The sequence below is a fragment of the Myxocyprinus asiaticus genome, chromosome 32 (assembly GCF_019703515.2).
Source record: "Myxocyprinus asiaticus isolate MX2 ecotype Aquarium Trade chromosome 32, UBuf_Myxa_2, whole genome shotgun sequence".
Taxonomy (NCBI): Eukaryota; Metazoa; Chordata; class Actinopteri; order Cypriniformes; family Catostomidae; genus Myxocyprinus; species Myxocyprinus asiaticus.
In genome coordinates this window covers 35,874,761-35,892,714 of record NC_059375.1, presented here as the reverse complement: position 1 = coordinate 35,892,714, position 17,954 = coordinate 35,874,761, and the positions used below count along the sequence as shown (strand labels likewise).

Sequence of the window (17,954 nt, the reverse complement as noted above, 5' to 3'; positions counted from 1 at the left end):
ATTGAGTATTAAATGAATAGTTCACCCAAAACTGAAAATTCTGATTTTGTTTACTTACCCTTGTGTTATGGTTCATTGACCACATCTGACCAAATTTTATTTAACTGACAATCCTATCTTTGGTAACTTTCAAATAAAGTATTTGGTTTGGAACTACATATGGATGAGTAAACAAAATAGAATTTTATTTTTTGTGTGAACCCTTAATATGCAATTTTGAACTAGTACTATCGTTCTAGTTCATTGGTTTGTGTACTTTTGTTGTAGATCTTATGAAACACAAGCGCTATGAGATCAGAATGAGTGTGTACAATGCTGTTGGTGAGGGACCAACCAGCTCACCACAGGAAGTCTTTGTGGGAGAAGCAGGTAAAACCTTTATTAGTTTCTGTTTACAGATGATAAATCCCAGAATACACATTTAAGGGAAACAATTTTTAGCTCACTAGAGCCTAACCAATCTTCTCTACTCTCACAGTTCCAACTGCCCCACCTCTAAATGTGGTCATCCAATCAGCTACTGCCACGCAATTTGATGTAACGTGGGACCCGCCTCCGCTGGAGACTCAGAATGGAGATATTCAGGGTTATAAGGTCAGACTCTGATGATGATGTGGAAAATGGCTTGTAGTATGACTTCAATGAATATTTTCCCTTATGCTACTTGTGTTCATTTGTTGACTTTCCATGACTGTTCCAAAACATAGAAAGCTTTCTTGCTGCCTACATTAGCAGCATTCTAATTGAAATGGAGCATAATAAATAAACAATTTAGAGTGCTCTACATAGGCTGTGACTCACTATTTTGTCAAGCTAATGATGTCATACTCTAATAAGTACAGTAAATACATTGCACACACATTGGGTAAAATAGTGCATTTTAATTAAGCAAAATTATTTTTATTGATACTTTTTGGTTTTTAATTCATTATATTATGAAGGTATGTGTGCAAACCTATGATGCTTTAAAATGCTGCCTACATACACTCTTAGAAGAAAAGTTCTATATAGAACCCTGAAGGGTTCTATCGCTCGCTTCATATTTGGAACCCCTAAAAGGTTCTATGTAGAACATTTTTTAAATATTCTATCATATATTTAGGTGGAAAGGTTCTATATAGAACCTATATTTGGTTATAACCGTAACCCGCAACCGTAAAATTTGGTTTGTTTCTTTTTTACATTTATTTTTTTTTTATTACCAGAAGAATGTTTAATGGATATGCGAATTGAATAGTTCATATACTATATCACTAATATAAAATATACCATATAAATTACATTTAAGTATCATTAAGTAAAGCATTTAATAGTTTGTATTTACAACAACACAATCACTAATTAACACAATTCATAATGCAACAGTATGAGAACTGACTTAATAAATCCACAGGTTTGTAATAATAAGCTAAAAGTTAATTCATAGTAATATTATTTATATAAAAATCATAAACATTAAATCATTTAACATTAACTATAAGTTAACATTATAACCATAATTAAGAATAATAAACAAGTAAAAAACTAACTAAAAATAAATAAAAACAAATGACTACTACGCTACACACTCAAGTTGTTTGCTGTTTATGATAAACAATACCATAGACTCTATATTAATACTAAGATAAACCTGTCGTCTGTAAGAGAAAGGGCATAAAGGGAATTGGATCTGATCATTTATCCTTTTCTAATCAAACCCAAAGCTGTAGAAGTACAATGTAAAAGTTTTATTTTTCTGCAGTATGAAATTCAAATGCAAAAGTAATGCAGTGTAGTGTTCAAAACTATTTATTAAAAAAAAAAAAAAAAAAAATTTCAATAATGTAATTTATGCATACACATACATACATACATTAAGCAATTGTCAACCCAAAGATCCCTTTTGTGCTACATTTTTAATTTTTTCTGTAAATATTTGTAAATAGAACCTTTTTGGCATTAAGCGTTCTTTGGAGCTGAGTAAAGAACCCTAGGGTTCTGTGTAGAACCCCAAAAAAACTTTTTTTTTTAAGAGTGATAGGCAGCTCGCTAGGTTTTGGAACAGAGCCCGTGACTCATAATAGTGTAGACAATAGTGTAGACAATTTTTTGTATTTATTAATTTACAAAAATACTATATTCTTGCATATTTATGTTGATAAGTCAATGAATGAGGGAAAACAAACAGTTGGAGAGTTGCTTGTGTTAGTATGTGTGTGCTCTGTAACTAAGTGTACTTGCACATAAAACAGACATCACCTCTCATTTTGTGCACCTGCTGTACAATAATATGAGTACAATGTTTTGTGTTCCTGTTGCAGATCTTCTTTTGGGAATATCAACGGAAAAATGAGACGGAGAAACTGCGTACTCTCTTCCTGCCTGAGGGAGGAGTAAAGCTCAAGAATCTAACGGGCTACACCACCTACATGATCAGTGTCGCTGCTTTCAATGCAGCCGGGGATGGACCACGCAGCCCACCGACCAGAGGAAGAACTCAACAAGCTGGTGTGGAACCTTTAGGCAGTCTTCTTAACTGTCTTTTCCCAAGTCTTCGCTTACAGTACAGTATATCACCATAGTTTAAGACCCATGAAATCAAAATGGGAAACTTTTGTGGCTTGTAGTCTATGTCTGTTATCTTTGAGGCAAGTTAAATGCTAGTGTACTTCTAAAAGTTGACAAAAAATAACATATACACATTTAAAATGTACAGTCTTTTTCTTCTGACAGACCAAAACAGACCAAAATATTGATGATTCATCATCTTGCACTATATATTTCTTTCCAAACAATTGCTCTCTAGAATATTAAAGTCCCTCCCTCTAATACAATCTGCAGCTGACAAACAAGTAGGAAATCATGGTTCATGGCTGTGATGTAACTATGGTCCAAAATTCCTGTTTTAATAGGACATACAGGATATCAAAACAAGAAAAGAAAACTGGGCTCATCAAGCCATTTCATGGGGCATTTAAAGGAAAAATGCTAGTTCCGGGGCATTTGCTAAGCACATGATGTACCAAAACTGGATCTTAACTCATTGTCCACGGTGGTCCAAATTCAGTGTGAGCACCAAATGGCACATGACCTACAATTAACGTCTAATAGCTAATTAATACTCTTTGGGCGAAAAGGATTATTTTAGATTGCATAAAAATTATGATGAAATGCACTGTTTTTGTATCCAAAAATAGGCAAAACTGGGTGAAAACGCTAATAAAAATATTAAAAAATAATGCTGGATTAAAGGCTGCAAATTATTTCAGATCAGGGGATCGGAATGATGGAAACTATTTGAATGAATTGAATTATTTTTGCATCCAAGAACTTCTGGAATGTGAACTGCTTCTGACAACTGGCCAAGATATATCACAAAGCCCATCCGGCCTTTTTTGTATGTTTACAGTTCGGTCTGCTAAAATTCAGAGGAGCTGTTGCTTTTACTCAGAATCAGTTAAGCAGCTCTTGTGGTTTCTTTAAGCATGCTTGCACGTTGGCTCATGGCTCTAAGCGTCTGTGGGACACAGTCTCATTATTGTTCTCTCTTTCTGAAGGAGATGTGCTTTTCTTTCTGTCACCACAAAAGGGAACCATTTTTTTTGTCATCTGATATTACTATTAAAACTGGTTGTGTTGAGGATAAGTGTCAAATGAAATAGCGTTCCAGCCAATTTTGTTGTGGGTTGCGTGGGTTCATTTGTTGTTACTCTATACGCTATTAAAATCTTTGAAGAAAAAAGAAACATCAGTTAATAAAAGTAACATTGTGTGTGACCCTAAAATAGAAGGATGGATACTTCAACTAGCCTGAAATTAGTTCTGAAACTAGCATCACATTGACTAGGATCACAATTACTTTCGTCCTTAACTTTTGAAATTAACTACTCCTAGTACACTGAATTTGACAAAAGCAAATGTGACAAACTTCCCCACTACAGTACATACTGCAAATTTGCTCAAAATGTAAAATGTTTATCAGATACTCCACAAGTCATTTAAAAAGTGTCACAAACTAATAAGAGTTATCAATTAAAATGTGTTAATGAATTGCACATCTGACTAGCTTACTGACTGAATGAATGTTTATTTGACAGTGAGAAGATAAAGATACATATTTACAAAAGAGTTTTTGGTCACACTTTATATTAGATGTCTTTAACTACTATGTATTAACATTAAAATACATACAATACAATGTATTTACTGTGTAATTACTTGTTGTTCTGCACAATTCCCACAAGATTCACATTTGCTGCTGCTGACGTTGCGGAACAGTAGGTTTAAGAGCGGGGTTAGGGTTAGATTTCAGGCTGATTTATACATAGCCCACGGCGTAGGCTAACGTGCGCCTCTTCAAAAATTTAACTCAACAGCTGTGATTGGTGCACTTTGTAATCAGAGACCACCCCCCAGGATGATATCAATGATATTTGAGGTAGTATTGCATTTTACCTAGATTATTTTAATTTATGTGCTTTATATCACATTGGATTTGGATTTGGAATCATTAAAGCAATTGTCTCAAAAAAGCAATTTTTACAGTATGTTCTGTTTGTGTTTCTTGAAGTTACAAGCGAAACACAACAAAAGATATCTGTTTACAGCTTATAAACTGTAAACCTTTTTTTTTTTTTTCTTCCGGGCTTTTACTTGATGTTTATTTGATATGTGAGTGAAACAATATGTGTTGTATTCTACTCGCGAACTTTCTGATCTGCATGATGATTTGACTGTATGTTTGACAGTAGCCTATTATGCACAGTAAATAATCATATTTAAGTTATGGAAATGGTACACTTCTAACTTGTCAGTAAATTAAAAAGCACCTGATTGGTTGGTTATATTGCCTATATGTATTGTAAAGTCTTTAAAAAGACTTAGTGTTAACTCCAGACAGTTGTCTTTCTTTCCTCTTAATATAGATTTGTCTTTATATTATATCTGCTCTTTTTCTAACTATTCAAAGACAGAAACAAATATAGAATGACAGATCATTTTGTTCTAGCTGTCCATGTCATGCCAAGATGGGTTTAAAGATTTAATCTCAGTAAAGCGAGACAGGCAGATGTGTTTAAGCTATCAAGCCGCGAGACTGTCTATTCTCTCCTGATTAACTGTTTCTCTCTCTCTCTCTCTCTCTCTCTCTCTCTCTCTCTCTCTCTCTCTCTCTTTCTCTTTCAGCTCCCAGTGCTCCCAGTTTGATCCATTTCAGTGAGCTCACCACCACCTCTGTCAATGTGTCCTGGGGCGAGCCTGTCTTCCCTAACGGTATCATTGAGGGCTACAGACTCATCTACAAACCCTGCATGCCTGTTGATGGTCAGTGCCTTTTTTATTAGTAATATTTGTCCAGGATCATTCTGCCCACGTGTGTGTGTGTGTGTGTGCGCGCGCGTATGTTTGTGAGAGAGAGAGAGAGAGAGAGAGAGAGAGAGTGTGTAGAGCTCTTGTTGCCTGAACTAAAAGCAGTGTGTTTGTCTAGAGTCCTCAGTGGCCTGTGTCGACTGTCTTCACTCCCCCTCCCCCCCAGGCGTTAGTAAGATCGTGACGGTGGACGTGAAGGGGAACGCCCCCCTGTGGCTGAAAATCAAAGATCTGGCTGATGGAGTCACGTACAACTTCCGCATCCATGCCAAAACCTTCACCTACGGTCCAGAGGTGGAGGCCAACATCACCACAGGACCTGGAGATGGTCTGTCTGAATGCTTATATCTGTAGGGCATTCACACTAACAGCGAATAATCACTGGAGGTCACAGAGTCTTTGTACTGTTGATCACTACACTGTTTGTTTTTCAGTAAAAATATCTAAACAACCTTAAAACAAGATACATTTACTTGAGAATCAAAACGTGATATTACGTTTTGTTTTCAGAGAAATCTAATACAATTTTGTGAGAAAAAAAATGGGGTCAGAAAAATAAACGTGTATTCCATTTGAATTAAGATGTTTTCATTCAAATGCTTTGTTGCATTGTTGGCAGTTGCTGGCAACTTTCAATGAAAATGATTGAATTCAGGTCGCTTTGTTGTTGCTAATCGCTTTCAGTGTGAACTCCCAATGATTCTCTATAAAACAGGTCACCGTCTGTCTCTCATTCTTTCATCCTCCTTAACCCAACGCTCATGAGTAAGACCTTTTCTTTTTTGTATTTAGGAGCACCGGGCCCTCCTGGTGAACCCTTCATCTCTCGATATGGCTCCGCCCTGACCATCCACTGGGCCAATGGGGATCCCGGGCGGGCACCTATCACACGCTATGTTATTGAGGCCAGACCCTCAGGTGAAATAATCAGAAACAGACGTGTTGTGTGTTGAGTCTTGATGCTCATGTGGGAGGTGCATTATTTCGTAATTCCACTCACCCCATCTCCAACTTCCTATGTCCTCTGTACTGTCTATGTCTATAAAAAGTGACAAAAATCCACACAAAAAATAAAAAATATATACAGTATGTATACAGTATATATATATATATATATATATATATATATATATATATATATATATATATATATATATATATTTGTTATAATGTACAGATTTTGCTCTTATGGAAAGAAATTAGTACTTTTATTCACCAAAGTGGCATTCAACTGATCACAATTTATAGTCAGGACATTAATAACGTGAAAATTTACTTTTGCAATTTGATAAAAAAAAATTACTTCAAAGAGTTTTCATCAAAAAATCCTCCACATGGAATTGGCATTCTAGCTGTCAGTTTGTCCAGATACTCAGGTGACATTTCACCCCACACACTTCCTGTAGCACTTGCCACAGATGTGGCTGTCTTGTCGGGCACTTCTCACGCACCTTACAGTCTAGCTGATACCACAAATGCTCAATGGGGTTAAGATCCATAACACTCTTTTCCAGTTATCTGTTGTCCAATGTCTGTGTTTCTTTGCCTACTCTAACCTTTTCTTTTTTTTTTTTCTGTTGCAAAAGTGGCTTTTTCTTTGCAATTCTTCCCATAAGGCCTGCACCCCTGAGTCTTCCATTTTCTGTTATACATGAAACTGGTGTTGAGCAGGTAGAATTCAATGAAGCTGTCAGCTGAGGACATGTGAGACATCTATTTCTCAAACTAGAGACTCTGATGTACTTATCCTCTTGTTTAGTTGTACATCTGGGCCTTCCACATCTCTGTTAGAGCCAGTTGTCCTTTGTCTTTGAAGACCTTTATGTGAAATCTTCAGTTTTTTTGGCAATTTCATGCATTGTATAGCCTTCATTCCTCAAAACAATGATTGACTGATGAGTTTCTATAGAAAGCTGTTTCTTTTTTGCCATTTTGACCTAATATTGACTTTAAGACATGCCAGTCTGTTGCATACTGTGGCAACTCAAAAACAAACACAAAGACAATGTTAAGCTTCATTTAACGAACCAAATAGCTTTCAGCAGTGTTTGATATAATGGCAAGTGATTTTCTAGAACCAAATTAGCAATTTAGCATGATTACTCAAGGATAAGGTGTTGGAGTGATGGCTGCTGAAAATGGGGCCTGTCTAGATTTGATCAAAAATGACTTTTTTCAAATAGTGATGGTGCTGGTTTTTTAAATCAGTAATGTCCTGACTATACTTTGTGATCAGTTGAATGCCACTTTGGTAAATTAAAGTACCAATTTCCTTCCGAAACAGCAAAATCTGTACATTATTCCAAACTTTTGGCCACCAGTGTGTGTGTGTGTGTATGTATATATATATATATATATATATATATATATATATATATATATATATATATTAGGGGTGTAATGGTTCAAATTTCTCATGGTTCGGTTTGTATCATGGTTTAAGGGTCATGGTTTCGGTACAGTTCGGTATTTGCTTTGTTCAGAAAAAAAATATTACTGCCAAATCCAAAGAATAATCTATTTGGTAAACACTTCAGCAGGTTTACCCTTAAATAACAATCATTATTTTACAACAGTAACCATAGTTTAACCATGTTATTTGTAGTAAAATTATGGTAACCATAAAATAAACATGGTTACAATATATAGTAAAATCATGGTTACTATATAGAAACTATGGTATTGCTGTTATAAAACCATGGACAATTCTACTCAGAAAACCCTGGTGACAGCAGTCATGGTTATTACAATATTACTATATTAAAAGCATGGTTAATTTTTGTCAGGGTCCTTAACTAAAAAAAAACAAAAACAAAAAAAAAACATTTTCTCTAATTACTAAATCAACATTTTAACTTAATACCTGCACTAATATGCTACACGCATTAAAATAAAGTGCACTTCAAACTCATCTTAACATATATTTAATATTCGGAAGCTGTACATCACTATAGAAGGAATAACCTTGCTATTAAAATGCATACGAGAAGTGATGTTGTGATAATGTGCTCGAGTATTTTAATCATACGTGAAAATCCCACATAAACACCCCAAGCGCTTTAGTTATTGTTTCATGTCTGTCCGAATTAGCACTTAATGCCTGCTTAAACATGGAAAGGAGTGTGTGCCATTTCGGCTCACCTGCGGCTCTTTCCCTGGGTGATGTCGGTGTAAATGATTAATCATGTATCAATGTATTACTATAACGGCATCTTAATGGCATTAATCAAAGCACATTTTTGACACTTGTGATAGATTACAGCCGCGAGGAAACAAGAAGAACTTGCGTGCGTGTTTTAAATAAACCCTCACGTGCATTATTGACATGTATTACCAGTATACAGAACTCGTGTCGAGCGATGTCTGCAAACAGTGCCTGTTGTGTAAACGTCTTTTGACCATCACTGTTGTAATTGACTGCAAAAAGAAAATGTTCCCAGAAAGGAGAAACGCAGGGGGTTTCTCTATCAGCAGCTCGTTTTCTCCACTTGCCATTTTCAGCTACACACAACACTTGCAGAACAGTGATGTCATCAAGTTGACCCACGTAAAACACAGGCGGAGCGTATCTACCTACAAAGCCATAAAGGTGCATTAGCTGAGGTTTTAACTGGCCTGTCTGTTTGACACTTTGTTTTCTGGACCAAAACTTGTGCTTTTCATTAAACTTGAGGTGAACCGACCGCAGTGCCAATACTTACCGAACTGTGGGTGGCGAGCCATACGGTTCGTTTTTTTACCGAGAACCATTACACCCCTAATATATATATTGTAGATCCCTAGGTTTAGCATGAAGTTTGTTTGGCAGCATAATCCTTCAGCCGAGCTCCCAAATACAATTCTCTCAAACAAAAAGAGTGATTCCATATCTCGGTCTGGTAAAAAGGTGCTGATGGCAGCATGTGTCAGATAAAGAAGATATATTGATGTGAGCACTCCAGTTGACACAGAGCAGATCAGATTACCACGATGACTGAGAAGTCATGCCTAAATGAGAAAAAAGTACGCGCACGGGATTGATTTGAGAAACGGTGTGTGTATTGAAAACCCAGACATCATTGTGATGTATGCCAGACCATCTTTGCATGCTGTTCATCTGCAGTTGAGGTGGAATATTATTTTCACCCTTAGCAATGAAGATCGTTCTGCGTAATTTCTCTGCAAGGCTTAGTACATGACATCAGCTCTCTATAAAACTCCTGAAGTCACACTAAAGGGTTCTATGTAGCACATTAAAAATGTTAGACATAGCTGCATTGAGATGTGATCTATTGTCAAGAACCTCCAGTAAAGATGAAAGTGTGTTTGATGAGGTTTCCCCTCTGGATTATTAGTTCTGACAGCTGCTGCAGTGTTTGACAAAAACAATAAACTCACATTTAAGAGTCAAAGTGTATAGGAATAGTTAACCCTAAAAAGAAGATTCTGTCATTATTTACTCACCCCTGTTTCATTACAAAAGAAGAGTCTTCACATAGCTTATGTACAACGACAGTTCATAGAGACCAAGCTGTCAAACTCTAAAAAGGACCCCCCAAAAAAAAAACAAAAAAAAAACACATAAAATTAGTTATGACCTTGTTAAGCTTCTAGCTCTTATCTCTGTCCAGTAAATTCGAACTTTGTGTTCCATGGGAAACATTAATAGCAAACTGGTTTGGAGTTTTTTTTTTATTTTTATGAATATTACTTTAAGGTTGCCAGACTCATAGGACTTGGATATAAGACCATTCTACTGTGTATGACTGGGTCTTTTTCTTTCAAAAAATAATATTTCAGATGAAGGTTTGTGGGATATTTTAATCAAAGACATCCCCAAAGAAGTGACATCATACACCTTCAACATGGACATCTTGAAACAGGGAGTCAGCTATGATTTCCGGGTGATTGGGGTGAATGACTATGGATACGGGTCTCCAAGTCAGCCGTCACCATCCATATCAGGTTTGTTCAAATCCACAAAGTTGTCTCCATGTTTATGTTAAGGCAGTTGCATTTAAGTTCATATTTAAATATACTGAAGTCAATTCTTCTAATGGTACATGCATTTTTTTTCTCCCATTTCCAGCCCAAAAAGTGGCTCCATTCTATGAGGAATGGTGGTTTCTGGTGGTGGTTGCTCTGGTTGGCCTCATTTTCATCCTGCTGCTTGTTTTCATTCTCATCATCAGAGGCCAGAGCAAGAAATATGCCAAGAAATCTGACTCAGGTATGGTCTGTCCATCCATCCATACATCGATCAACGAATCAATAATAGATTGAACGATTTAACATATCTTTCATTTGTTCTATCTATCTATCTGTCTATCCATCCATCCATCCTTCCATCTATACACCATGCTATCAGTCTGTCTGCTTGTCTGTCTGTCTGTGAGTGTATTTGTTTATCTCAAAGGGACAGTCAGCGAAAGAGGAATGATACAGCATTGTTGCTGTTGTGACATCAGTGTGGTATGCATGTGTAACTGTGTGGTCAGCATTTCTCTAGTGAATGTAGGCAGACCACAACAGTTTTGAGGGGCAGGGCAGTCATGTGGGTCACTACACATGTTAAACACACTGAGGGAGCACAAGAGGACCAGTTTGTCCTTCCACATGTGGCATATAGGGAGGGTGACAGAATAAGAAAAACCACATATTATGCACCACAAAAACAAACAAAAAATTTCAAATCAATTTATCAAACAAATACACAAAAAAAGGAAAGAAAAAAAAACTCAAACTTAAAGTTCTGAGGCTGAGGCTTACCAGAAGTGGGGTAGGCTAGATGAGTGTTTTAATACCTAGAAAAATCACACCACTTACTCAAACACACTCAAACCCACACACTTAAGTAAGAGATTGGATGCAAGTAGCAAACACGGCATTCAGGGAGGAAACACCACCACCAGAGAAACAGTGACAACCAGCCTCCCCACTCTGGGGCCTCTTGCTCCTAAAAAGAAAATGAAAAATTAGCCAACAGACACTACAATGTGTTACACTGATTAACTTATAAACAGGGTTTCAAGTTATAAATGATAATCAGGATGGAGCATTTAACACATCACAAAGTTGGCTTTGACTGTAAACAAAAACTGTACAAACTATAAATCAAACTGAAAGAAAACTAGCAAACCTTAATTGAGCTTACATCAAAAGGCCAAAAATTATGCAAATATAAAAGAAAAATCAAATACACAAATGCATAATAAATGAAAGAGCGTCTGGGAACCACACCCAAGAAGCAAACAAACAATACAATTTAAAAAGCACGAGTAGCATTAAACTGACGTTAAAGAAAAAATTAAATATAACCAGAGCACAACTTCAGGACCAACGCAACACCTCGAACTGCGTGAAAAACAAACAAAACAAAAAAGTATGGTGTGCACATGTATACTTCTAGATATCTTCACATTATACATATACACAAAACACTTAAGGGGGAGCCCAGAAAACAAAGCAGCAAAACAGCAGCGCTCTCCTTATGCAGTTTAGCGTTTCAGGCGCTCAGCCCCACAGCCCAAACAGACAGGGAGAGAACAGCCTCAGGCATGCAGATCAGCAGATCGAGACAGCAAGTGCTTAAAACTGGAATGAATCCCGCAGCCAGCATAATAAAACAATAGTGAGGATCCATATCAATGCAGAGGAATCTTAGCGGTGTATACGGTTGCTCAAAGTGTACATCACAGCAGCCTGTCACTGACATACAAGTGATGCAATACACATTAGAACATACAAAAACAGCATTAGTTGCCGAACAACACAACATTGATGCAGAAAACATGTAACAACTAAACCAACATGCTTAGGGAATGATCGGCAGTATATCCACTGCAAACTGCAGAGAATACAGGACTCGACACAAACCCAGATGCAACAGGTGAGCTAATATTAGCCAGTGCATATACCCAGTAAGTAGCAAGTCAGCCCACCAGCTATCTAAACATACCTTAGGCGGAGAACGAGTGGCGTCAAACAGAAGGGATGGCGCAGCAATGAAGCAATACTGGACGAAGAAGCAATGACGCATATCCTGGTGGCAGGTACCAACCCTTTATATACGCAAAGGAAAGGATGCTGATTGGCTGACAATTAATACTACAAAAATATGACAGCGCAGTAATGCAGGCAGGTTTTAACTGATCCTATTACACACACAAAGACACTTCTCACACAAACACCTAACTACGCACACACATACACATACAAACACCATTCACACAATCACAACCTGTCAGAACAGAGTGTTTTGCCTCAACTATGTTTTCCCAAACAGTTAAGTGACCCTGACAGGAACAAGTTCTCGAACTAACCACTATAGTTCCACAAATGCATTGACCTCGAGCCAGTGTTTGTGAAAAACTGGAAAATAATGCCAAATTTGAGGAAAGTCAGACTTAATTATTCAAAGTAGATTTAAAACTCTGAGGAGTTGTGATGAGATGGTAGCATGATTTATTCTTAAAAGAATAGTTCACCCAAAAGTAAAATTTATGTAATTTACTCACACTTGTGTTGCTCCAAACCCATATAACTTTCTTTAACAAAAGAAGAAATATTGACAGAAAAATGGTTTTGGTGACATTTGGTCCTGTTGTTATGATCAGGTCTAAAACCAATTCGCTCGTGATCACTTAATGTCTCCATATATGCCTTCAGGAAACAACACCAACTGTAACGCACTGACACATGGAGAGATGGTCAGCCTGGATGAGAGCCGCTTTCCCGCCCTGGAGCTAAACAACCGAAGACTGTCCGTTAAAAATTCCTTCTGCCGCAAAAATGGCGTCTATACCAGGTGAGTGGGATTTTACTGTCCAAGACTGTGGGATGATACTGGTTGCCTCTCTATCTGGTTTTGTCTTCCTAATTTGTCTCGTGGTAGTGTCCCCTTGTTTGTCTATCATTTTGTTCTCCATTTGTCTTTTTATGTTTGTTGGTTTACACTGCAAAATATAATTGATTTTATCAGTATTGTTGTCTTGTTTTACAGTAAAAAATATTAATATTTTTATATTTCTATTTTCATAGAAATGTAAAAAATATATTTACATTTACAAGTATTTTTAAAACATAAACCAGAATTTAGCTTTTCAAGTAAATTTATTACAGATATATTTGACTGGTAAACAAGGAAAACATACTGATTAAGAAAATAATTTTTTCGCTGTGTATCTCAATTACTGCCTGTTTTTGTCGTTAAAGTGTATGATAAGTACATAGGTTTCAAGCTGAAATATTTGGTGGGCTAGTTTTGCTTCCATCAACAGATTAATGGCTCTCTGCATTCAACCCAAGTCAGATGCTGAGTTTTACATTATGACTGGAATGGCAATAACAAAAACGGCTCAATCCAAGCTCAGCAATAGCTGTAATTTAACACCTTAATGGTCACTCATCACTTTGGCCAATATGCACCTCTTGAGTAATTTTGGATGGTGTAATAAATCCATTATTATATCTGCTTATTTTTACTTTACACTTCCATGAGGCTTCAACCACGTGGCAGTTTTGAAGCAAAAATAGCTCAAATCAAGGCGTTTATCATTCGTCCTGGAAAGACTGATGGGATTACCAAATGGCTACGTTCATCTATTTTCCATCATAAAATTCAGTATAAAATGTTTCTTTTTTCCGCTAATGAGACCATTTTTCTTTTTGACGTGTCACAGGCTAAGTGCTAAAACAGATTCTGGTTCGTGAACTAAACTGCCACCAGTACCTCTGATATGTGGCTGTTTTTACAAAATAATCACAACATTTTATTGATGCAACTATGATGAATGCTAATGTATCAAATGAAAGTTATGGGATGTAGGTAAAGCATGTTAAACTATGAATTGAATCTCTTCATTTGAAAAATTGTGTTTCTTCATCCTAAGATAGAAGTCAAAGCAAGTGTGCTTTCTTATATCTGATTTGTCACCATTTACAGAAAAATACACTCACTGAGCATTTTATTAGGAAGACCTGTAGCTACACCTACTTATTCTTGCGATTATCTAATCAACCAATCATGTGGCAGCAGTGCATAAAATCATGCAAATACAGGTCAGGAACTTCAGTTAATGTTCATATCATCCAACAGAATGGGGAAAATTGTAATCTCAGTGATTCTGACCATGGCGTGATTGTTGGTGCCAGACGGGCTGGTTTGAGTATTTCTGTAACTGCTGATCTCCTGGGATTTTCACACACAACAGTCTTTAAAGTTTACTCAGAATCATGCCAAAAACAAAAAAATATTCAATGCCTTTTTTAATGAGATAGGTCAATGGAGAATGGCCAGATTGTTTCAAGCTGGTTCGAGCTCACAGAAAGGCTATGGTAACTCAGATAACCACTCTGTACAATTGTAGTGAGCAGAATAGCATCTCAGAACGCACAACACATCGAACATTGAAGCGGCTGGGCTACAACAGCAGAAGACCACGCCGGACAAATTATTAGGACCATAGTGTTCCTAATAAAGTGCTATGTGAGTGTATTTTAGAAATGGGTGATCTCTGGGTATTTTTAGCACATTGTTACGGGTGCTTTGGGTGTTTGCCTACTGGCTAAGACAAAAAGCCCACCCCCAAGTATCTATGATATTCTGGTACCTAAATATAACGCAAGTGTCTCCTTGATTATAAATCTATGGAATTTTTACCACCCATTTCATCGTCTACAAGGTGAAAATAGTCAGTTGGATCAATTAGGCAATCTGCATGATTTGATTGCAGTAACAGTATTGTCATGAATAGCACCAAACACCTGTAGCAGTGGATCCAGGTGCACCAGGTGTGTAGGGTCAATCTCATTTGACAATCAGTTGAAGAAATCCACCCCATTATCAATCCTTACTTCTTAGCCTCTGCCTTCCTTCATCCTGGGTCACCTTGAGATGGATAAAAGGTCTGTGGTCTTTGAGGAGATGTCAGGCTTTCTCCTCTGGACGGAGATGAAGGGAGATGTGTAGAAGGAATGTGCAGATGAAGCTCCACACACTTTGTTCTCTGTGCAGTGGAAGTTTGAGGCTTAAGGCCTTGAGATACTTCAGATGAAATCGAAGAACGAACAGGTGTGACATAATTTAATACAAAATTTGGTCAAAAATAAGGTGTTTTACATTTGTTTCGGTGGTTCATTACAGCTCGTTGGGGTGAAATTTTAGGAAAATTTAAATGCTGCTTAACACCTTCTTACTGCCATTGGTCTACGTCATTGGTAGGTGTAACCTGGAGCTCCACCTACTTTGAGGCTGACAGCTAAATCCCGTTCAGTCAGTCAAGATCAGTCAACATGAACACACTGGCGTGCAGAGTTATTATCGAGCTGTTGCAAACTTACCTACATCTGCACAATTGTTCGCATAGAGACATTTTCCAAGACCATGTCATGTGTCTGAGAAGTCAAACAGTGCATAGGCAAACCGGACTGCTGATATTATTCATTCATTTGTTTTTGTTTTTACAGCTATAAAAACTAAATAACAAAACAAAAACAGTACAGCAGACATAATCCATTAGTTCACATGTTTACTATATTATATACAGTAGTTTTTATGACAAGAAATCAAAAATTAAAATAATAATAAAAAAATTCTCCTCTACACTCTGCCCCCCTCTACCAGCTGTGCAGTGTCACCTGCAGTGGACCCTACTCATGAAAAGGTTAAATATACTTCTAAGCACCTCCCACAGCGGTCCCATATGTAGAATGAAGAAGAACTTATCTGGAAGGATATCGTGGCCTTTACGGTGCTCGTGTTGGATTGATTGGACGTTTAGAGTCTTTGAGAATCTTGGACCCTTTTTACTAGGGATGTCACGATACCAATACTGGTATAGGAATTGGGTCCGATACCACAATCACGTACTCGTGCTTGTAAAAATGCTCAGATACTAAAAACCGATATCATCTGACATACGAATGTCACTCCATAAACATTCAGCTCACAAATAAAAATCACGTTATGTCGTAGTGAAATCATTTAAATGCAAAAGCTGCGATTTAAGTTGATAAATATATAGTTGGCATGTGTGGAACGCATAAAATGTGAGCACTTGTGAATGTGTGGAAACAGAGTTGTGCCAATGTCGGCTGCACATACCTTTTAAAGCTTCCGCTTGGCTCATACATGGAAACACCATCATGAGCATCGCAGGCTCTGTTTGTTGCAGATGACAGTGAACAGATTGCAAATTCACATTGTAGTGCGAGGCACATACAGACTACATATGTATTTAATTAAATAGTCTTTTGTGGTGTAATAATCACATTGGTTCACATAGGGACCTGCTTTTCTGGAGGTGAGAAGCTACTGTCAAAAGCACACAGAAACAAAAAGGGCTTCACACCAAAATAAAAGCTTCCACCAAAATAAAATCTCAATTTAAATGGAAAAAAGTATGACAGAAATATATGACTTCTGTATAGTTATGTAATAATCACTGTAATGAAATACTCTGTTTATATGAAATTCAGAAAAAAAAAAAAAAGAAGAAGAAAAAAGCAGGTGTCGTATCAGTGAGTACTGAAAAAGAAGTATCGGTACTCATACTCGTTCTCAAAAAAAATTGTGTCGGGACATCTCTACTTTTATGTCATGCCGCATTGTGTCAACAGGTCTAAAGTACAGACTAGAGGAAAATATGCAAAACATCTTTCCTCTGCTGTCACAGAACACTGAGCATTGTCTTTTTTTTTTCTTCACTTTAATGTAATAGACTGTATTTGGACAATATTCTTCCCACACTTCATACTTCATGTCCTGGGATGCATAACAGTCTTTAAATTCATTCTGTTTGGTGTTAAACAGGATAGAATGAAACAAAAAAAATAGAAGACACTCTGACCACCCCACATCCCTCCCTCAGGTCTCCTCCTCGACCCAGTCCAGGCAGTCTTAACTACTCTGATGAGGATGTCAGCACCAAGTACAATGACCTGATCCCAGCAGAGAGCAGCAATCTCACAGAGAAGCCTTCTGAGATCTCAGATTCACAGGTAACAACGCTCTGTCATGAGCTATTTTCAGACATTTGAAAATCTCTAATCAGACAGATTAAATAAGACAATGCTCGCTGTGCTGAAACTTTCTCAGAAGTAGGATGCTGCCCTCCAGGAAAGGCCTGGTCTACCCTACTTGAGGTTTTGGCTGTCTTAATTGTGAGTTGCTTCAAACCAGGTTAGGTCCTGTGGGATGTCCAGAACATTCTGACACATCCTAGAATGTTCTCTCCAGACGGTGTGCCCTGAGGCATGCGATGGGAAGCTTTTTCAGATTGTAAAGCACACATAGGCTCTGCTCCAAAACCTAGTGAGCTACAAAAGCGATCCTACTTAAAATATGGAGCTCTATATGTGACAAAACCCTCTCATGAAACGCTCTACAAACAGTAGGCAACAGTAGTCTTAGAAGCATCAGTAAGAATGAGTTGAAAATATATATATATATATATATACAGTAGCTGTCATGAAGTTACATTATAGCTGTCGTATAAGTTAATTTATAGCTATTTACAGTTTTCATTGCAAATTAAAACCTAGTATTTTTCATTAAAAAAGAAATAAATAAATACATTAAAAATAAAATGAAAAGTATAAATATTTTCTTCTTGCACAAATTGCATTTA

The 17,954-nt window shown here is 37.0% G+C and overlaps 1 protein-coding gene across 1 annotated transcript in view; it reads left to right on the top strand.

The window, feature by feature from the left end:
- The window catches only part of LOC127423650 (protein sidekick-2-like), a 431,227-nt gene that overhangs the window by 402,001 nt on the left and 11,272 nt on the right, over positions 1-17,954 (top strand). Inside the window, exons 35-44 of the mRNA XM_051668153.1 lie at positions 268-369; positions 479-594; positions 2,301-2,487; positions 5,164-5,301; positions 5,465-5,674; positions 6,139-6,264; positions 10,126-10,290; positions 10,415-10,555; positions 12,994-13,132; positions 17,196-17,325. Of these exons, the coding sequence (XP_051524113.1) occupies positions 268-369; positions 479-594; positions 2,301-2,487; positions 5,164-5,301; positions 5,465-5,674; positions 6,139-6,264; positions 10,126-10,290; positions 10,415-10,555; positions 12,994-13,132; positions 17,196-17,325 (1,454 nt within the window). The remainder of the gene's footprint in view (positions 1-267; positions 370-478; positions 595-2,300; positions 2,488-5,163; positions 5,302-5,464; positions 5,675-6,138; positions 6,265-10,125; positions 10,291-10,414; positions 10,556-12,993; positions 13,133-17,195; positions 17,326-17,954) is intronic.